This window comes from Vulpes lagopus, chromosome 16 (assembly GCF_018345385.1).
Source record: "Vulpes lagopus strain Blue_001 chromosome 16, ASM1834538v1, whole genome shotgun sequence".
Classification (NCBI taxonomy): domain Eukaryota; kingdom Metazoa; phylum Chordata; class Mammalia; order Carnivora; family Canidae; genus Vulpes; species Vulpes lagopus.
Window position 1 is genome coordinate 32,299,317 of NC_054839.1, and position 23,855 is coordinate 32,323,171.

Consider the following 23,855-nt stretch of genomic DNA (forward strand, 5'->3'; position numbering starts at 1 on the left):
GTAGAAAAGTTCTACCTGACATTTTATTAAGCTTACAAAAAAAAAAAAAAAAGAGCAACAATTGTACTATCTATTCAAATAGTTCTGCTAAAAAGGCAGGGAGAAAAATAAGCATAGTGTTTACTGTATTATTAATACTTTAAAATTATATTAACCATTGTTGTTTACATTTTGAAATGGTCCCACTGAGAAAACAGCTCATCCATCATAGGAAACTTAATTTTATATAATTATAGGAAACAATTATTTTAATAACCCTTTCATTCCCCATATATGTGAGAACTGGCTAGTTATTGATAATATATTACCTTGAAAAAGGAAAGTATTCAAAGATACAAAATAAGACTGCCCAGAGAAACAAGAGACCCAGGTTGTGCTCCTAGGTTAACCACTAGTGCTAGTTGGGCCTCAGTTGTAAGATGATAGATCTCTCTCTCTTTTTTAAAAGATTTTTATTTATTAGAAAGAGTGTACAAGTCAGAGGTGGGTGGAAGAGCAGAGGGAGAAGCAGTTTCCCCACTGAGCAAGGATCCTGAGCAGGGCTAGATCCCAGGACCTGAGCCGAGTGCAGCTACCTAATCCACTGAGCTACCTGGGCATTCCAGATGACAGATTTCTAACAAAGTTCATGCTTATTTTCATTTAGTGTGAAGAAATCTTACACATAGCTATGAAAAGAAGCCCTTGCTTCTTCAGAGTTCCAGTATGGTCATGAAATTGTGCTGAGACAGGTCTGGTGCTCCCTCAAAGATTGGAAACTATCACAGAAGAGGCCAGTCTTGAACCCAGCTCAGCCAGAAGCTTCCAATGAAAGGAGGTAAAGGGGTTTCCTTGAATGTAGGGGTCACTTTATAACACTCCCAAGGATCACGACTGAAACCATATGGTCTCTGAAGTAAATCGCCAAAGTCTCCAGGAGTTTATGCAGGAGGAATGCTCCATCCATGACTCTACTATAAACTTCGTTGGTCCCTGTGGAGAGAAATAGATCAGTCAGGCCAAAACATTTCAATTGTATATAATTGAATTAAAAAACAAAAACATGACATTGGGGCTTTCTCAGGACAGACAGAGAAGACACCTATTTACTCTGCTTCTGCCTGCTTAGACAGCTAATTAGACTTTGCTGTGGATCAAGTCTATGCACACATGCCTACACATACATACACACTCCTCCACACATTGCATGCACACATCTTTTTCTGCTGGATCTTTGAATAATTATAGGTAGTGATTATGGCTTTGTTACTGCAGGAAGTATTATAATGGACTCCATTTTGTTTTTGCAAAGATAGGCTTCTGGGCCTGGTCTAGATAAGCAGAAGGATATGGGGAAAAAGGCCTAACACTGTGTTCTGTAAAATGTAAATAGTGGGGGCTATTTAATGTAGATTGGAAAAATTCTTTGCAAGATATATTGGCAATATAAAATTAACCTTTTGTTTTAATTTGTACAAAAATAATTTTACAGTAATATTTCATGCCAGAAAAATTATTTGCCAAAGCAGTGCTTTGTTTATTAAACCCTCATGGGCAGAGAAAAGTTTATTGGATGCTAAATCAAAAGAACAAAAGTTAGTAATTTTTAGATCTGTTTTTAATTGGTTTCCTGACATACTCAGCCAATACCATGAGAGAAAATAAGCTCTTCTCATGTATAACTAGGTTTTCCAAAATCAGACATTAGTATTATCTATGTTTATTGCCCTATCTGTTGACTAGATCATTTAATGTCAGGTTAGGATATAAATCAACACTTCACCCATGGTAAGTATCCACTTCTAGTTTGGTCCCTTTGAAAGGAGTCCTGGACTTATAATTCTTAAAACTCTTAAAAGCATGGCCAGAGTAGGGGCATCAATTATGAAGGTAGTACTTACAGACAATTACAAGATTTAGAAAAAGGATGAGATAAACTTTTCAAAGCTAAATCCAGAAGGAACCTAATAGCACTAGGCTCACAAATCTAAACTAAAACTGGCTTTGAGTAACTTGAGGGACATTTCTGCATGCCCTTAACACCTTGTATGTGATAACGCCTTACAAACTACAACATGCCTTATGCTACCTTAATGTCCTCCATCAACCAGACATAGTCTACCAGTAGAAGAGATCAATAATGATCATAAAATTGCTAGGAGGGGGGCTAAATATTGTGGCTATTGACAATAAAAGTACAGATTGAATATGCCTGGGGATAGACTCCAAGACTAACTTAACTTTATCTCAGTTGTAGTATTTACTTCTTAACCTCCTTCTGACTTCCTCTGTTCCATCTGCATATGTTCCAGAAGAAAGCCAAATGGAGACATTATGCATTAGAGCTTTCAAAGCAACAACAGAAGTAGTCAAAGAACTATTATTACCTTCTGTGCTGCTGACTCCCTCCGTGCATTATAGCCAGCCCACACCTACCCAACCATGGGCACTGATCAGTTGCCTCCAAATATCCAGTGCTCAGAGGTCTGTTCTCAGCGTTGGAAGTCCAACTGTAAGAAGTAGAAATATCGAATATCTGAATTTTCTTTATGACAGTTGTAAAAATTATTAAAATAGGTATATATCACAACCATATATTGAACTTATCTGATCTCGTTTTGTCACTCTAGCTCTGTACTGGAATTCATCAAAATACAAAATAGCTTGCAAATGAAGCATAAGCAGTTATAATAACTTGAAATGTTGAAATAATTATTCAGGGTGATTTAGGTTCTATAAACACAGCTATCAAAAAGAAAAATAGCATTCTTGGCCTTCAAGAGTAAGATTCAGATAAAAATGTTTTCCTAATGAGCAGTATGCTTTGGTATAGTATTATTACAGGAAAGACCAAAATTCCAATCATCCTTGCTAAATTGTACGTCTGCTAACTTCAGCTATTTGAGATTTAAAAAAAAAAAAAAAAGTTAAACCATTTCTGAGTAACATAAGAAGTATGCACAGTTCCCTTGTTCACGGAAATGAAAATGTGATCTATTCATTCCATCTTATTTCAAATTCTTTAGAAAATTAGGTGAGTCTGATGATTCATGAAACAAACTTTAAAATTATGTTCAATACAGCATACTGTACTCTTCGTGATTATGATAATAATCATTATCATTTTTGAGTACTGGCTTTTATGTACTACATTTATAATTCTCACAAAAATTCACCTAAAAGTACTTTTATCTAATGTGTTCATCATTTGCCCAAGACTAACCACAAAAAGACAGGACCAAGAATCAAACTATGTCTAATACCAATCCTGAGCTCTGTTCCTGAATCAATGACATTTAAACTGTTTTGTAGAATCACTGTATTTTATACCATGACCTCAGTATCATGCTGTCAATCAAGCATTGTGAAGAAACTGAGATTCTCTTTGTTTTTTTTTAAAGAGGGAGGCAGGAGGGGCAGCGGGAGAAGGAGAGAGAGAATCTCAAGCAGGCTCCACACCCATCATGGCGCCCAACACAGGGCTTAATCTCATGACCCCAGGATCATGACCTGAACCAAAATCGAGTCAGACACTTAACCAATTGAGCCACCCGGGTGCCCTAAGAACACTAAGATTCTAAATTACTAAGGCCAGAAATGTTCTAGTGAAGCAATTCTCATAACCATTTAGTGGGAAAGGATACTAATTGGATATTAGGGGGTAAAAACTCTTAAAAAGTCATCAGGGCAGCCCAAATGACTCAGTGGTTTAGTGCCACCTTCAGCCCAGGGTGTGATCCTGGAGACCCAGGATCAAGTCCTTCGGGGCCCCGTGCATGGGGCCTGCTTCTCTGCCTGTGTCTCTGTCTCTCTGTCTCTCTCTTTTTCATTAAATAAATAAATAAAATCTTAAAAAAAAATTCCATCAGCCAGGATCTCCAAATTCCACAGATGTTTAATTCTCCCTCCCATGGTTTACCTCTTCAACTGGGTTCTAGAATCACCTACTGACACCAAGCTGAGTCCTCAGACCAGCAGCTTGGGTGCTTGTTAGAAATGCCTAATCTCAGGCCCTATATCTAATGACTGAATTAGAATCTCTATTTTGACAAGATCTGGCATCTTCTATGCTCATTCAAATTTGAAATGCTCTGCTAGATGACACATATCTTATCCCCTGCCCCCCATTAGATCCCTCAGTCATCCCATTTCTTACCTGTGTTCTCAACTTCTCTCTGCTGCTTTTTGTTTGCTATTGTTTACCCTCACATAGAAATACTTTTTAAAAAGTCCTCTGCTGATCCTGCCGCCACACACCTAAGACCTCATTTCTCTTTTCTCAACCAAGTGCCTTGAAGGAAGTGTCTGTTCTTCCTGAATCTCTATCTTTGCCTCCTGTTTGTATCTTAACCCACTGCAAGATAGTTTAATTATGCACCAAGTATCATCTGGCCCTCTACTACATGCCAAACATTGTACCAGACTATGAGGATAAACTGGTGTGCAAGAGACACAATCCTTTTATTCAAATGACTGTCTCTGAAATTCTTTTGACAGATAACCAACTCACCCTCTAAATTACCAATTCCACTTTTCATGCATTATCAGATAGAAGGATTCAGTGGTCTTCCATAAATCAGAGATTAAAGAGATTTTGCAAAAATGTAAAATACTGCTGCTCTTCTTTTTAAAGAAAATATTTTAATATTGTTCTTATTTTAACATATGATGAACTTATTTTTATTTTAAAATTAATTAATATTCTGAAAATGTGTTTTCATCTCCAGTATTTGTAGGTCAACAGATATCCCTACAAAAGTTTGCTCTCAGGGCACTGGGTGGCTCTGTGGTTGAGTGCCTTTGGCTCAGCTCATGATCCAGGGCTCCTGGGATCAGGTCCTGCATTAGGCTCCTCCTCCCAGGGAGCCTGCTTCTCCCTCTGCCTCTCTCTCTGTCTCTCATGAATAAAAAAAATAAAATCTTAAAAAAAAAATTCTCTCTTTTGGCCTCTCAATAATTTTTAAGAATGTGAAGTGGTTTCTGAGACTGAAAAGTTTGAGAACAACTAGATCTCATTTTGAAACCAGGTGAGTTGCTCAACAAATTGCTAAAATCTACATAGATATCAACTATACAATTAATATTGGAGGGATATGAATAAATTGGCCTAAGCATTTTCTATCCTATATTTCTTAACTAAGCTAAAGATGTCATTTTCTCTAGGCATTTCACGCACAGGAAGAAAGCAATAGTTGACCACTAGCCCTGAAAAGCTGAAAGTCTGTTGCACCTGAGTGGCTCAGTCAGTTAAGTGTCTTTCTTGGGCTTTGGTAATGATTCTGGGGTCCTGGAATCAAGCCCCTTGTCAGACTCCCTGCTCAGTAAGGAGCTTGCTTCTCTTTCTCTTTCTCCTACCCGCCTCTTCCCCACCCAGTACATGCTATCTCTCTTGCTATATCTCAAATAAATAAATAAAATATATTTTTTAAAACCCCAAAATTAAAAGCCTTTGTAGGAATATTTTTTGTATCTGAGATACATGCTCTTTGTCCCCTGAAAATGGAAAACAAGGTAAAAACTAAAACAGTAAGGAGAACAGTTGGCTTTAAACATTCCTTCTGTCTTTATTTTGCCCACAAGCAATATTTTCTAAAGTTCTTAAAATCAGTACCAGTATGCTCTTATCTTGAATACCAGACTATGGCTTTAAGAGCAATTCTATTTATCACATTAAAATGAAGATTTTAAGATATTTAAGGCATTTGCATTTTGTTTATAAAAGAAATCAATTTCTCAGAAGAATGCATATTTTCAATTATACCCAGACCTGAAATATCATGCTTTGGTTTCCACAGTAAAAATACGAAACAATGTAATATTCCCATTAACTGTGTACACTATTATCAATATATATATAGTTATTTAGTGGCAGAGAAGGACAGGAGGAACTTTTTCCAAGTACCTTGCACTGGAGGCAGAATAAAGAAAAATAACTTGGGGATCCCTGGGTGGCTCAGCGGTTTCACGCCTGCCTTTGGCCCAGGGCGCGATCCTGGAATCCTGGGATCAAGTCCTGCATCTGGCTCCTGGCAAGGAGCCTGCTTCTCCCTCTAGCTGTGTCTCTGCGCCTCTCTCTCTCTCTCTGTCTATCATAAATAAATAAAAATAAATCTTTAAAAAAAGAAAAATAACTTTCTGCTGCGTAGCCCTAAAGGAAAATGCAAATGTAACCTGTTGTCATTTTCTACTACAGGTAGCTAAACTCTCAGTAGGTAGCATGACTTTTCAGCAGACATGTTTTAGGACATTTTTAAATATTCTAATTTACAATCTTTGCATGTGTTTCAAGCCTTTCCTGTTTAGGATACAAATAAAGCCTAAGCAATTTTTCATCTTGGCCTCACAGAATAAGTGCAGGACAGGGACTTTATCTTTCAAGCTCTAAAAGGATACACGATTGAACATAACTGTTATTTAAATACCAACTCTGTTTACATGCTGATAAAAGGCACATTCTGAATCAAGTAAAATGTGTCATTCACATTATTTGGAATTTATTCTTGACCACATGGATTTTTTTTTAAATAATTCAATTTAGGGCAGCCCGGGTGGCTCAGCCGTTTAGCACCACCTTCAGCCCAGGGCCTGATCCTGAGGACCCAGGATCAAGTCCCACGTCGGGCTCCCTGCATGGAGCCTGCTTCTCCCTCTGCTGTGTCTCTGCCTCTCTCTCTCTCTCTCTCTGTCATGAATAAATAAAATCTTTAAAAAATAATAATTCAATTTATATTCATAGCTGTCTTATAGATTAGAAAGGCTTTATTATATATTTCTAAGCCTTTTAAAGATTTTATTTATTTTAGAGAGAGAGCAGGAGGAAAAGGAAAGGGAGAGAACCTGGAACAGACTGAGAGTGAAGTCTGACGCAAGGCTTGATCTCTTGACCCTGAGATCATGACCTGAGCTGAAACCAAGAGTTGAGCACAACTAACTGAGCCACCCAGGTGCCCCTGAGCCTTTAAAATAAATGATTTTGCAAAACAGCTTTCAGTATAGGTTATGTATATTTAATACCTCTAAATCAAGGATTCTCAACCAGCCCAAGTAGACAATAAGATAATGCTCATAATATATAGACTTTATTGTCTATATAACTTTCCATGTATTATCTGGGTGTGGACTATGGAAAGGTCATACTGGGGACTCTCATCTATCATGTAGGTGGAAGCGACAGGTTCAGAACCACTATCCTAAACAAAGAAGTCCAGAAAAAGACTTAGAATAAGTTTTATTCAAAAGCAAAACAAGTAAAAATATACAGAAAACTAAGGCATGGAGATTGGTCTGACCAACTGGCACCACTGGCACCAAGACAAAAATATCCTTCGTTACACTGAATCATCTACATCACAACAGTTGATGCAGGTCATACTCTGAAATCAAAAGAAGCAAAAGAAATAGGAAAACTTACTTTCAGCTATCTAAAAACTCAATATTTTCCACACTTGGTTTTTAGTAGTAATTTTGTTGAGTACAAGGAACCTCATTTTAAGATCTTACCAGAGAATCTTAATAAAGACATTAATTACTAAACTTTATACATATGTGTACAAACCCTTCTAAATCAGCTCTAAAAACCTTCTGCAATGATTACATACTTTCCAAATTGGTTTTACATTAATTTCAACCAAGGATTTAAATAATCCAGAGAATTTAGATCAAAGTTATTTGCCTATTCAAGGTATGAATATATGAACATGTATGCATGTGTGCGCACATATATATATACATGCACATACGTATTTGTTAGTTCCCAGATAATTATATACAAAAGTATATACATATGTACAATATATGTGTATATATATACACATATATGCAAGTCTTCTCTAAAAGAAATTTCTACAAATAGAAGTGTTTTAGAAGTGATGAAAACGACTTTTTGCAATTTTCTTACAAGAATCATAAGCCTATAGATGCTACTTTGAAAGATTATAGTAGACAATAGCTGAAAATCCCTCTTAAACTATATTATTTTCAAAATAGAATAAGCAGGTTATATGTTATACACAACCCAATTACAAAGCTTACCTAATAAGCACAGTACACAAATCTAAGTTGGGATGAAACTAAATTTAAATCAGGTTTAAATAATTTTTATACAGTATTAAAGATGGTTTTCATTTAAGACATATTAAAATTTGATTCACCACAGGATACAGATAACCTCTATTTTGGTCACAAATGAACATAGAAAATATTAGAAGTTAAATATGGATATCATAAACTCTATTTCAATACTTTAAATCAAACCAACACACCCATTGGAAGGTGATATGTAGTCAATTCCCAAAAGTCCAAGCAAAACCATTTAAAGCTTCAGTTCTATTTAGTTCCATTTCCCTCAAATATATTAGTCATTAACAAGTTCCAGAAATGACCCATGACTTGACCATCCTTAGCGTCTCTACAAATTTATAGACAAAATTAACCATCAATTTCTTCTAAGGTGCTAAATTTTAAGAAAGTGACTAAACAAAATATTATAGTTAATACAATAGGAGGACTAAAATCCTAGACACAAACCTAAGAAAAAATTTCAAATTGTGAGTTTCACAAGGGACTAGCATTCTAATGCTTGTGCAAAAGAATGCCAGTCCTAAATGTTGCTCTATAAAATGTCTAGAAAATGACATTCATAATACACAATTTTTAAAAAAGCTTTGAGGAGTTCTGCAACTGTCCCCACCCAATATAACAATTTTTTTAAATTAACTTTAACCCAATGTTTTCAACAGATACTTGACTTCAAACCCTTTTGCCCACTAACAGTCTGAAAAATTAGTACTTATCACAGCAAACTTTGAGAAAGGATGCAAATTTTTGGTAATAAATTAGATACTAAGAGAAATTCAGCAAGGCACAAGCAGAAAACCGCTTAGGAATACTTAAATTTTAAGATGATATACAAGATATATGTGAGTATAAAATGCAAATGATGGAACAAAAGAGAACACCTGGTTGTTACTGGCAGGATGGAAGCACCATCCTCATATACTATCAGTTGTTTCAGAGGATCTCTTCATTCCTATTGCCATCACTTCATTCAGGCCCTCTTCACCATAGAGTTTAAATGTCTTCCAAAGTGACCCTCCTCGTTATCATCTGTTTTTTCTAATCCAGTGCTTCCCAAACTTAATATGCATATTCATTATCCAGGGATCTTGTCGAAAATGCAAGTTCTGATTTGGTAGATCTAGGATGGGGTCTGAAACTCTTCCTTTGGAGCAAGTTCTCAGGTTATACTGATGTAACCACACTTTGAATAACATAGATCTAATCCATTCTGTAAGCCATTGCCCCATTACTCTTCCTACTAAAATACCACTTATCTCATGTCACTGCCTCAGGAACTTCGGTTAACTTAGTGAATCAGGTATACACATTTATACTCAATTATTGGTCCAGAACTTTATTCCAGATCAATTTGGTCTTTCTCCTAACTGCTACACTCATTCCTATCCAACTCTGCATTGTTGTTGTTGTTGTTGTTGTTGTTTTTAGATAAAATGTATATACGGTGGCATACAGATTTTAAATGAACAATCCAGTAAGTTTTGATAATTGCATATACCTGTGTAACCAATACTCTCCACCCAAAAACATAGCACTCTGCCATCACACCAACCTGTTTTGACCTAGCTCTATAAATATCCTTCTACCTTTCCTCTGCCTTCCACCTATCCTTTAAAGACACAGCTGAAGCCCTTTTTTCTTCAAAACACACATGAAATTCACACATACCTCCGTCTAAATTACTTTTTTTTTAAGGTTAAGCCATCACCATCTCCCATTGATCTCCTCACAAATCTCTCTACCTCCATTCTCACCCCCTCCCCTCCTCTTATCCACAGAGGAGTCAGAGTGATCTTCTAAAATTATAAATCAAATCAGGTCACTCTCCTGCTTAAAATCTTACCATCACGCTTCAAAAAAATCCAAATGCCTTTTTGTGATGTCCTGTATTACCAAGCCTCTCCTCCTTGGACCTCATATCTTGCCACTTTCCCCATTACTTTCTATGCTCTGGTCATATGAGCCTTTTTCTGACCCTCTAACACAGTTAGATTTTTCTACTTGAGGGGCTCTACATTATTTATTCCCTTTACTCTTCCCTACCACCTTTCTCTGGTTGGCTACGTTTTGGTATTCAGATCTCAACTTCAAAGTTACTTCCTCATAGGAGCCTTCCATGACTACAAAATCTAAAGTATCCAATCAGTCACTCTCTAATGCAAATCTGACTTTGCATAACATCTATCATTGGTCTGTATCTTACTAATGTGTCATTTATCTCTTCTCGCAGGAACATAAGCTCCATGACTATGGAACTTGTTGACAGTGTTCATTGCTGTAACTCCTGCACTTAGAACAGTGTCTAGCTCATTACAAGTAGATGTTCCACAAATGCTTTTTAAGGGAATATGTCAAAATATGTGATATAATGTATATTTATACTATGCAGATGGAAACTGTACCTGTGCTCAATACAAAATCTCCCATGAAATTTATAAGAGAATAAGAAACCTATTGCTAGTCCTCACACAAGGTAAGTCTTTCACAAGAAAGAAAGGGGAGAAAGAATTATAGCTTTAATGTGGGGCAAAAAAAAATATACACAGATTAAGTCAAAGTTTAATTCACATAAAGTTTAATCAGTCAAGTTAATGAAAATATCAAAATTTTTGAGTTAGTGTATGGCAGCAGAAATGTAATTTTTGTTGCAAATAATACAGTATTTGGTGTTTCCATTTACTGACAAGCTATGCTGCAGATAGAGCAATTGCATTGAACCTCAATTCATCAGGGTCACGTTCCATAAACTTCTTGCAAACTTCTATGGCATCCTATGGGGAAAAAAATGTGTGTAATTTTTTAGTTTATAAACATGTGTTTTCCTTTCAAATGATAAATAAATGTTTCATATTTTCCTAATTCATACTAATTTTATATTGCAGACTTCTTTTTCCAAATGCAAAATAATTTAAAGCACACCAGAAGAGTGAATGGTTGGTAGCCTGATTTGCTTAGTACAAAACTATAAAATATAGTAAGTGTTCTTTCTTAAAATACTTTAAAGAAACTTTTAACTTGAAAATTACTATTTCATTGAGCCACACAATTTGTTCATAAATTTAAAAATCTCTAAACTCAGGATCAAGATACAAATGATAGTATCTTGGATTCAGCGAAATATGGGATATGATGTGCAACTCTTTCAATATTATTATCTTTTTCAAATTTGATACTTGTTCACACAAAGAGTTCTGAAAATCTCTTCATTTGTTGTAGATCTTTAACACTAACTCAGAATTTTCTTTTTGGATTTTCTCAAGAGGGCAAGAACATGGAAACATCCAAATTCAGAGAAAATGTTATTCAGGTGATCTTTAGAGATACTTTAAAGATAACAAGAACATTAATAACACTTAAAGTAGGCCAATAAGTTTTGTTATTACCTCTAATAAAGTTTCATCACTAGTTTCCCCATGGTTAATTGGAAATGGTTTCCGTCCATCTGTGGAAAATGAACAAACAGTTGAATGTTTAGCTGCTTATATACGATAATGTCCTTCCAACTTCCATTTTCATCTTCCTACAGTGAAGAAAATGTTAAAAGATACTGAAAGTAATATATTCTAAAGCAAGTATCTTATTATGTTATTCTAATGTTATTAGAATCTTGCTTCCAGGGGATCCCTGGGTGGCTCAGCATTTCAGCACCGGACTTTGGCCCAGGGCGTGATCCTGGAGTCCCGGGATCGAGTTCCGCATCAGGCTCCATGCATGGAGCCTGCTTCTCCCTCTGCCTGTGTCTCTGCCTCTCTCTCTCTCATGAATAAATAAAAATTAAAAAAGAAAAAAAGCATCTTGCTTCCATGTTTGAAAAGCCTAAATCATCTTCCTAAACAGGATTTATAAGAAATAAACATTGGCTTTAATTTCCTTTAAAAAATGCAAAATTTATAAGTCAATTTTTAAAAAGCTACCACCCTAATTTCTACCCTCAGGAAAGGGTAGAAAAATGAAAAATTATTAGAGTAGAAAATGAAAAATTTATTTCAAATCAGATCCTAAGACTGATATGCTTATGCCAATGAAAGGGAGCCAACACAAGATTTATATATTACTGCTACTAATTGTGTACCACCAAGGCAGTAGTATAGACCAACAATCTAAATAACCTAGGGTTATTTCACTGACTACCAAAGTTAATTAAACACAATTATAAACATCTTGAATAAACTACTACTTTATAAATGCTATGAATAATGAAAAAGTCTATTATTATATAAATTCATCCTAACTCAAAGTTAACTGAAACTCTATATCCAAATCTAAACCTCATATGTCTTTTAAGTGGCACTTTGAGTTCAATCCATAAAACACAATCCCTTCTGTAATTTCATGGCTTCCAAATGTAATAAAAATGTTTGAATCCACAAACATACACAGCGTTAGAGCTGAACTGATAGATACCACTTTGAAAGAAAAATATAAGGGAAGATTAACCAAACAAACCAGAAGGCAAAATGAGACAATTATTAAAACTAAAGAAATAAGAGTTTTTTTAAATGTACATTAGTTATGGCTCAGCTGAGAATAATGTTTCTGTGGTCATAAAAATATAAACAAGTACAACAGAACTGGGAGAATAGGGGAAAGGAAATAATCTATTCTGTGACTGGGAGGGTGGGTAAGGAACAAGGGTGATACAAGGAAGCAAAATCTTATCTTCCTTGTGGGAAGTGAAGAAATAATACTGAGGCCACTGCCCCCTCCAGCTGGGAGGGAATAACTGGTACCGGATGAGGCCTTCCACTGCAAACAACTAAAAAACTGGACAAAATAGCTGAAACAGTTGTTCTTAGACATGAGGAAGTAGGTAGCTTGTATGTAAGCCCAACAGTAATAGCCGCTTTCTGCTAGCTCACGAATGGGAAACCCAAGCAGAGCACAACAGTCTTAATGAGGAGACTGAGGAGAGAGAGAGCAAGGTTAGGAAATTTGCACAGTATTAGAATGAAGGTAGCTCCCCACTTTGTAGATCTGTTGCCTTGGTCTGGGCTGGGCCAGGCCAGGATTAGTGTGCCAGGGGGCTCAAGGAGCATTGTGTCTGGGTCTGAGTTTTAGGGTGAGTGGCTAAGAGCTTCTTTATATACAAGAAGAATGGGTAAACCAAGAAATACATGAAAGGTAATGGAGAACACTAGAATAAACTGTACACTACTAGATCCGACTTAGAAGTATTAATGTAAATGAATGCTTTTTAATATATAAACCAATGTAATTGTGGGTACATCTATACTCATATTCACATACATGTATGTGAGTGTATTTTTCTAATACATACAAATATTTCCTACTTTTGTCCTCTGAGAGGACCTAGATAATGATATCTTAGTAACAATGAGCACACCTACCACCCAGACATTGGTTCTAAATATCATTTTCCACTAAAAGGAACCAGGGCTCTATGTGGAAGCAACTGAATACATGGCTGGATCACAGAAAATCAAAGATGCGCCTAGAACATCTTATTCTACCTGAACATCTTATTCAAGAAAGTGCTTGAAGAAAGAGAGAAACGTATCAAATGGACAAAAGGGACAGCTTGAAGAGGTGCCCTTCAAGGCCAAGCCTGGGAAAATTTAAGCATCAAAATAAATGATGATAATGGACTTTATGTAACCTTTTGAGTAAAATATGAATCCATGAGTCCATTCTGACATGAATGAATGAGGGAAAAAGGAAAGCTTCTAATGTTGGAGGAATTTTTTTAAAAACACCATTTGGCACCATCATAGTGATAATCAATTAAAAATCATCAATGGATGCTAAATCTGATAAAGGCTTAATGAGAAACTGTGTATTTACATAGGTTCGAAGTATCCCCTGATAAAATATTGATATAACGTATTGACATACTAATAAGTTTAACAAACTTAACTTTATAATGGAGAAATGGAGATAACCACCTAAACCAAATGATAAAGGTCATCATCATCAGCAAGAGGACAAATCAACATCATGAGCCTCCTGAATGACGCACTGAGAAGGCAACACCACTTTTGTGGTGTATGTGTCAAATGGATAAATAAGGAGGAAATATCAAACAACCCAAATAATCTCAAATAACTGCCCGGTTGGTTTAAAAATAAATGTCAAAGACACGAGAGGAAAGAAAAGATTGAGGAACCATTCCAGATTAAGGGAGACAAACGTGACATCTAAATACAACATACAACCCTGGACTGGATTCTGAACCTAGAGAGGATACTGTAAAAAATCAGAACAATTTGAACAGAGTATGTGAATTCAATTATAATATAGATTGATATTAATTTCCGGATTTTGTTAGTCATACTACAGTTATATAAGAGAGTATCCACCTGTTTTGAAGAAATACATACAGAAATATTAATAATAGGGCATCATGTCTGCAACTTATCTTTTAAGTGGTTCAGACATATTAATTGAATCTGGGGAATCTGAATAAAGGGTTTATGGGAACTCTCATACAATTTCTGGAATTTTTATAAAAATTTAAAATTATTTCAAAATAAATTTTTTTTACTGTTTCAGAGTATTCCTGTTGCTCCAAGTAGACAATAAATTGTTAGTTATCAGTATACCAATCTGATGATTCAATTCTGAATTCACTTCCAAATCCCACTGTTCCAATTTATCCATAAAGAGTAATTCTATCTATTTAAAAATATGTACTTCTCCTCCCCTACATACGCTATTAACAACATGAAGCCTTAAGGAAAAGGAAGGAGTGATAACAAAAAGATGAATAACTCAAAAAAAAAAAAAAAAAAGATGAATAACTCAATTCCTTTCATCAGTTAACCTTACAATTGAGTATGGAATAAATATATTAAAGATAACCACTATCCTTTCTTGAATAACTGTCCTGTAGTAATTAATTTGCACACATCTAGAATCATAGTCTTATTTTTAAAAATAAGGTGACTTCAAAATGATTTTTTCCTTAAAAATCATATGCTGTTCTCTTAATCACTGTTTTCTATTCACTAACTCAGTAGTCTCCTTGCTCAACATTCCTTTAGAATTTATTAGGAACCCACATCAGGGTTACTGCCAATTTCCTTTGGAGTGAATCAGCAACTGCCCATTTTCATTTGTCTTGTACTTATCCCTGTTCTCTACACTATCTAAAAGATCACTGCTATTCTTTACAACTCTGAAATTCTTTAAATTCATTTTAAGAATGTAATCCCCAAAAGGCTCTAATTCTCTATCAGCCATGATCATTCTTCTTGCTAAAGAATGCCTAACCAACAAGACCTGGTAGTTCTTTCTTTCCCAATGTTCAAACCAATTTTAAAATCCTTTTGTACTGATCTTGGAATGCAGAAGAAAAACATTCTTCATATGTAGCGTACCCTTGTAATACATCTTTCCTTCTAATTGTCCTCTCTAGACTCTGAGCTGAGAGCTAGCTAACTAGAGTTTTTTAGTCAACTCCTTCCCATTGAGATGATCAGAGATTTCTTTTTTTTTTTTTTTCTAAATATCTTTTAGATGTTATTGTTTGTTCTACTGATAAGTCTGTCATTCGGAAAGTCATCACCACTGTCATAGTTTCTGGTTATGGATCATATTTATCATTTCTCTGGCCTTTCCTAAGTGTACTTTCTGGAGGTCAATGAAATGTGTCTGGCAAATCTCCGCACTCTCTTTATTTCCATTTCCACTAGTTATTCTTTATAATTCAAAATTCAGAGTAGAAACTCAGCTTCCAGCAATCAATCAGATGTAGGAAATCCCCAATCACTATTACATCTTATCTCTAGATACAGACCTTGTAGACTGAATTAGCAAAGCTGATCTTCCATGCCGCCCTACAGGGGTATCATCTACTCCCATCACAATGTGTTCTTTTCATTTCAGTTTGAATCCAACTCAAATGTCTCTATTATTGTACACAGCCTTCAGGATCTTAGGTTATTTTTTTTTCCCCCCTTTGGGGGTTTTAGGTTTCTACAAAATTATGCTTTTTCCTTTCCTTGTACCCTTGAATACAGCTCTTTCTTTTGAATCAAGTGTATTACTCTGTTGTTATATTCCACACATAAAATCTACATTTATGGACCTCATTTATAGTAACAGGAGTTTACATTCCACATCTACATTTATGGACCTCATTTATAGTAACAGGAGTTCTTTCAGAACTTTGTGCTTTTAAATAAGCTGAGGAAAATGAAAGTGGCAAGTTAATACAGACAGCAAGTAAGAAGAAAGAGAACTAAAAATCATGGTACCTAGAAATAGAAAAAAACTTCTCTTTTTTATTTGGCTTTTAAAACATTTTTTTAAACTTAATTTCTACTTTTCTTTATTTTTTTTTTAAGAAGGCTCCATGCCCAGCATGGATCCAGCCCAATGTAGGGCTTAATATCAATACCTGAGCTGAGACCAAGAATCAGACACTTAACTGACTGAGCCACCCAGTTGCCCCTTATTTGGCTTTTTTAAACCTTGTCCTCATGGAAAACGACAAGAAGGGTTCATAATAAGTAGTATATACCAGCCATTAAAGAACCTTAAGAAGTTTGTTATGTCTGAAAGGATCAATTAAAATTATGATGATCTCCTCCAACATTCCCCAAAATAGTCCATCTACAGTTAAACTTCTAAAAAATAAGTACAGGTATAGGCCAAAATGCCAAATAATTAATCATGGCTACTCTGACATATGCCTTAGGGAACTACTGCCAGAAAACACACACTCCTGTAAAGTTAAAAAAATCAGAGGCAACACAAAGAGATAGTACAAAAACCTAAAAAGTAGTGATACTCATTACTGATTACAAAAGTTAGTCATTATGAATATTACAGCATATTTTAAAAGTTGTTTCAGGATCAGGATAGTTCATCCAGATGTTGATGATTACTAAATAATTTAGTAAGGAATGCTGAACTGATTTATAGGAGTTTCCTACGATTTTTACTTCCCTGCTTTGCTTGAAATACAAAGCTAGTATGTACATTTTCTTGAATTTTAAGTTGCTTAAAATTCAAAAAACATTTATTTTTTCTAGTAAAAAATCTTAAAGGAAAACTTTCATTATGCCGACTTGATATTATAGGGCAATTAATATTAAACACAATAAATGTCAACAGACCTGTTAATCATAAATAGAGACTTTCCCATTTATCATTTCCCTCCCCAGAGTAAATTTAAATAGCTCTTACCTAATTCATAGAGATGCCCATCTACATGAACTAATGCAATAAAATGAAGATCTACTTTTTCATCTATACTTGGTGCCTGAAATAGGAGGGAAAAATACATATTATGCATGTTAGTAGTCAAATCAATCAAGTACATGTAAACATATATAAATATGAAATGATGTGAGAAAACGTATAATTCAAGATTTATTCATCTTTGACGTGGTGGACAAAGAATGAACATGACCACATTTATGACAATGTCCTCACCCATCAACCAAGAAAACATGGACTTAAAGCACATCTTTCTTAATCTCAACTGATCTAAAAACCTTAAATATTATTCAACCTTGAAAACCCTGGTGACCAGCACAACACCTGGTACGCAGTAAATACACAATGCATACTTGCTGAATGAAATGAATGCATGAGCTGATTTGTCTAATTTTTGAAATTTGAAATAAGAAAGTTAAAAAAAATAGGATAAAATGTTAAAACTCTTTTCAAGCTAAATTTTAATAAGAAAGTGAATTCTTTCCTTAATGATTTGAACCTGATAATCTCATTTTTTGAACAATGTAATATAGTCTTAGAATGAACTAAGTCTCACTATTCATCAAGATTCAAAGTCTAAAAATGAATAAATGCAGGAAAATAGCCCAAAAGAGTACAGGGTAGGGGGAAGAGATACAAGTAAATCAAAGTACAATTAACTGTAACCTATGATTTTTCATCTGTTTTTTTAGTGAACTATTTGAAATGAAAATTACACCTAGTATTTTGGGTTTTTTTAGTTTTCTAAATTCGATTTGCAATAAGCAATGTCTGCTACATTTCTTAGAAATGTAAATAAGATACCCCAAATCATACATGATTAAATGGCACTATGATATGCAGTAAGCTGCACAGTTAACACTAATGTGTGTTAGCTGTATATCAAATCTTAAATGGTTTGAATAAGATACAATTACTTAAATGCATGAACAAATTTTAGAAGCAAATGTTTTAAAGAGGCATAAGTCAAATTACATCACATATTAACATCCTATATAACACAATGGTTTCTGAAATGTAAATTTATACTTTTTTCATCTTCAGATAATTTTGTATTTTTAAGTAGTATTTTTAGTTTTAAGAAATTTTTAGATGCAAAAATTGAAAGTGACAGAATAAACGTTACTATTTTGGTTTTACTGGATGTTTCTAAAAAATTTACAGATAGAGTGACTCATCTAATTTCCCATTATTCTTCAGATAGTACTTCTCTTCAATTATTAATGGGAGAATCTCAACATTAATGTGGCAAACTAGCTCTTCCTGGCTTCAGTTTAGAATGAAAGAATTCTACTGTTGGTAGGAGTCAATATTATCTACTTTTATTGCTACTCCAGTAGTAGACTCCTCTCCAGCACAACCCCATCTGCAGCAGACCCTAGCAGAACATTAGGTTCTGAAGTAGTCTATTAGCTCTTTGGGCAGTTTTGCTGGAGTTAACCTTCATACTGAGAGTAATATATGGCCCCCAGTATTTTTCCCTTTTCTTAGAAAAAAGTCTAATCCCTCTTGAACATGATATGTCTTCAAATGTTTAAAGATAGTGGTAATGAGTTCCCTTACTTTCCTGCTCAGAGAATCAAAAAATACTAGTGATCACTCAATTTAATATTCTTGTTTTACTAATGACCAAAAAAGGATCCAATTTTTCAAGGCTAAACCTAGGCAACTCTACAAACTTAAATTCAATTCTATAATAAGAAATACTAGAAATGGGGATGCCTGGGTGGCTCAGCGGTTAAGCATCTGCCTTCAGCCCAGGGCGTGATCCTGGAGTCCTGGGATCGAGTCCCCACATCAGGCTCCCTGTGTGGAGCCTGCTTCTCCATCTGCCTACGTCTCTGCCTCTCTCTCTCTCTTTCTCTCTCTCGGTCTTTCATGAACAAATAAAGAAAATCTTAAAAAGGGATCCCTGGGTGGCGCAGCAGTTTGGCGCCTGCCTTTGGCCCAGGGCACGATCCTGGAGACCCGGGATCGAATCCCACGTCGGGCTCCCGGTGCATGGAGCCTGCTTCTCCCTCTGCCTGTGTCTGCCTCTCTCTCTCTCTCTCTCTCTGTGTGACTATCATAAATAAATAAAAAAAAAAATTAAAAAAAAAAAAAGAAAATCTTAAAAAAAAAAAAAAAGGAATACTAGAAATGATTTTTTATCCAACTAGAAAAGAGGGGTTTTTTTTGTTTGTTTGTTTTATTCATTTTAAGACAATTCTCCAATAGGTTAACAAGTATGTTAAATTTTGGAGCTACTGCATTTTCAAAAATTATACACTTGTTTTAACACCATCTCTTCTTAAGAATAATACATCTTATAGCTTCTATTCTTCATATTTTGTCAGTAAATAAAACCATGCTAGAGATGAAAGTAGTACAATTGGAATCAGAGACCTGAATATATACCCAATCCCTGTGTGCACTGGGTTTCTTATCTGTTTTAAAGTTTAAATGAAATACATGAAAGCACTTTTTAAATTGTTAAGTGCCATAAAATAATTATGTAATATTTCAATATTAATACTAACTACATTATCACAAATATAAGACATCACTAATGCTAGTGACTCATAAAATACCTTTTATCCAAAAGTGCATATGAAAAATATAAAACTAAAGAGGGCATGAAAAGCCTTCAAACTATTATAAAAGGTAAGTTAAGCTCAAAACTTCTAAGCCTTCCACAAAACCTCAGTACCTATTGGGAGCCTTTCCTTTTCCTTGGGTCAACTTCATCAGTCTGAGGGTCTGAAATTTGCAGTTATCCAACTGCTTAAAAACTGTTCCACTAAGAACAAGAACAATAAAAAAAGGCAAAGTCTTCAATTTCAAAAAAATGACCAAGAAGGTAGAAACCAGAAGCTATAGACTGGATCATGTCGCCTACGTTTAGTTTTATATATTATTTTTTACAAAGTTCCCTAATTTATAATACAACACTTATTATTATCTCAATTAAAAATAATATAACAAATCAATTAGAAATTAAATACTAAGTATAAAATTCAAATTGTTGAAAATATAGTTTAATTTATACTTGTTTGGCACTTAATATATACCAGGTACTGGCACTGTGCTAAGTGCCTTAAATGTACTGACCAATTAATCATCATATAAACTCTATGAAATAGATAATATACTCATTTATTCTCAAGAAAACTGTTCAAGAGCTAGTGAGGGAATCTGGTTTCAAACTCAGGCTGGATAGTTCAAGAATCCATGCTATGATATGAAAATAGTTATGAAGCTACAAAACAACAAAATTAATATGGAGAGCAAAGATCAAAATCATGTAAAATCATATAAAACTGGAAACACCAATTTATGATTTATCCATTTATATTTAAAGTATTTTAAAAGTACAAAGCAATCAGTCATGTTTAGAATCAATTGTGCCCGAGTTAGAACTTACAAAATTAGGGTTTTACTCTGATCATATATATAATTCACCTTGTATCTCCTACTATGCCAGTATATGGCACAGTAGGGAAGCAACCAATATTAAATAGGTAAATGAATAAAAATGGCACATGCATGTTGTGATCAAATGAAGAAAATAAAATAGACACCAGTTTACTGATTGATATTCAGTATAAATGAAAGTCTATTTGATGACCATACTGATATTTGGTGGAAACATATTTAAGGAAAAGTGTAAAGACTACTTCACAGTTTGAGTATAGCTCTGAAAGAGTAAATAAGGGGAAGGAAGGAATGTTTGACACCAACTTCCAGTTTTTTAAGCATTAAATGTATGAGGAGTCAGACTTCCTCTGGCTTCAAAAGTTATGATGATTTCCAGAAGCATCAAGTTTCTTATAAATGGATGGCATACACCAAATCTTTCAGATAGCATTTCTAGGTTAGCTCTGCTAAACCAGTCATTGACGTTAACAGTCTAAAACATCAAAAAGAGGGCAGCCCAGGGGGCTCAGCGATTTAGTGCCTCCTTCCGCCCAGGGCGTGATCCTGGACACCCTGTGATGGAGTCCCACGTCGGGCTCCCTGCATGGAGCCTGCTTCTCACTCTGCCTGTTGTCTCTGCATCTCTCTCTCTCTCTCTCTCTCTCTCTCTCTCTCTCATGAATAAATAAATTTATAAATCTTAAACAAAATTTAAAACATCAAAAAGAAAAGAGCTGGAGTTGCCTAACCCTACAGTTTATTTCAATCATGAAAATTATTAGAATTCCATCATCTGTCTCAACATTTAAGATAATTAGCAAGATTATAAGAACAAATGTACTTTTTAATAGTTTGCTAATATCACCAATCTAAGAAGGAGAAATCATAAAATTTGTGGGAAGCAATTCACAACGAGAAAATCTTCACCTCCTACTTAGAAAAGATCTTTAGAAACTGAATAGGCAGGGAAGATTGGATCAAGATTAAACCAAGTACCTGAGACGCCTCAGGGAATAAAATAGCTTAGATGAAACACCCTACACCATGAAGGATTAGGTTAAGGATAGAGTAAGTAAAGTGACCCCAGAGCATGACAAGAGACTACAGTCATGTTCAGAAACATGAAAAAAATAAAAAAAGAGATGGCAAAGAACTCAGAAGGTACACAGCACTTGTTGACCTGGGTCAACTAAATGAAATCAGAGAGATGAAGGTTAAGAGAATACATATTCACTTTAACAATGGACAGGAACTTAAATATCATCATGAATGTCGATCCGTACTCATCAAAAGGCAGGCATCCTTATGCTGGCAGGATATGGAGTGGGAAAATGAATGTTCACGGAGGCACTGGTGAAAGTCAAGCTAGACCGCAAAGCATGGAGGTATGCTTGCAATCTAATTGGGGGAGAAAAAGCTAATGGCTGAGTGAACCAAGAGAAAAGCACTTTGAAGACGGAAGAAGTGTAAGGAAAAAAAATGGACTATCCTTGTCACTGGAAGAAGAGATGGAAGATTGACTACACTTACAACAGAATGGAGACCCATAGATGGTAGGCGCAAGAAGGGTCGCCAGCGACGAAGACGGAGAGATGGACTGGTAGCCTTTGCAGGGCCTACATGGTTACGTTTGACCCAGGGCAGGGATGCATGGTGACACAATGATGAGGCCTTCGTTCTGCAGTGGCTAGAATGAGGCTGTGATGAGGATGGCGAGGAGGACTACATAATTAAAAAAGAGAACATTTTACTTAGACCACGTTACTGGGCGATCATTTATTCTTAAAAGCAACGTATGGTCATACCTGTATTTATATGGTCTAGTACTTTAATCAACAATAATCTAGAAAAGGATTGTATATGAATGTTGCTTAAAACTGGATAATACGGAAATACATAACTAAGGTATAGGGTTATATACCATAGCTTCTGTAAGTACACATCTAAAATATTCACCTATCCTCATTAGTGTAGCACAGACTCAGAATTATTGAAAAGCCACTAAAATGGAATTATTACATCAACTTGTTTAAAAAACAGGAACACACACATACACAGAACACAACATGTAACACATACAAAACACAAAGAATAATGTTTAGAAGAAAACAATATGGTAATAGGCACTGGTGAAAAGAATTCTTTAGTTGGAATAAGCTCTAAGGGGGGAAAAAATGTTAAAATATAAAGAATAAAGTAAACCCCTCTGAAGCTGGTGACTTGCATAAACTATCCTCTTACTTAGGCTAACAAGTTAAATGGAAACTATCATAGCCTATTAGCCATCTTCTACTAACCAATAGTATTTGTTAAATTATTTCTTTTGTCCCGGTTACGCTTTTAAGCACTTTACATTATCAATTTATTTCATCTCCCCGTAACCCATGAGATAGGTACCATATTCCCACTTTACAAAGGAGGAATCAGGGGATCCCTAGGTCGCTCAGCGGTTTAGCGCCTGCCTTCAGCCCAGGGCATGATCCTGGAGTCCCAGGATCAAGTCCCACATCAGGCTCCCTGCATGGAGCCTGCTTCTCCCTCTGCCTGTGTCTCTGCCTCTCTCTCTCTCTCTCTCTCTCTGTCTCTCATGAATAAATAAAATCTTTTTTTAAAAAAATGAGGAATCAGAACACACAGAAGTTAATTAATATAACCCAGGCCCGTACTAACAAGTGGCAGGGATGAGATTCAAATACAGGAAATCTGGTTCTAGGATCCATTATGTAGAATCACCTTGATGTACAACCTCATTTTCCAAGAGAAAGATTTTACCACTAATTTGTTAGGCCAGATTCTAATGATGAGAGCTCTAATCCTCTTAAAATTAGGTATTTTGAGAATCATGCTTTCAAACATAATTACACCACAAAGGTTGAATCTGGCCCAAAAGTTTTCCACAACATGCACATGCGTACAAACACTAACTTATTTTTTTTTATTTATGTATTTATTCATGAGAGACACAGAGAGGGGGGCGGGCAGAGACATAGCAGGTTCCCTGCAGGGAGCCCAATGCAGGACTTGATCCTGGATCCTGGGATCACGCCCTGAGCAGAAGGCAGACGCTCAACCGCTGAGCCACCCAGGTGTCCCCAAAATCTAACTTATTAATGGTAATCCATATGATTATTTTATGACTGCTACCTCTAGTAAATATTACCAGCACATGAAGTAAAAAAATTTATTCTAAGGCAGTATGAAAAATTTATAATTGTTTATAA

General features: G+C 35.3%; 1 protein-coding gene across 2 annotated transcripts in view; it reads right to left on the reverse strand.

The window, feature by feature from the left end:
• Positions 1-10,613: 10,613 nt before the first annotated feature.
• Positions 10,614-23,855, reverse strand: part of UCHL3 (ubiquitin C-terminal hydrolase L3) — a 48,608-nt gene continuing 35,366 nt past the window's right edge. For both annotated transcript variants that reach the window (XM_041731361.1, XM_041731362.1), the window contains 3 exons: positions 17,206-17,281; positions 11,439-11,497; positions 10,614-10,826 (listed from right to left, as the gene is read on the reverse strand). In XM_041731361.1, coding sequence (XP_041587295.1) covers positions 10,743-10,826; positions 11,439-11,497; positions 17,206-17,281 — 219 coding nt within the window. In that variant the 3' untranslated portion in view covers positions 10,614-10,742. The remainder of the gene's footprint in view (positions 10,827-11,438; positions 11,498-17,205; positions 17,282-23,855) is intronic.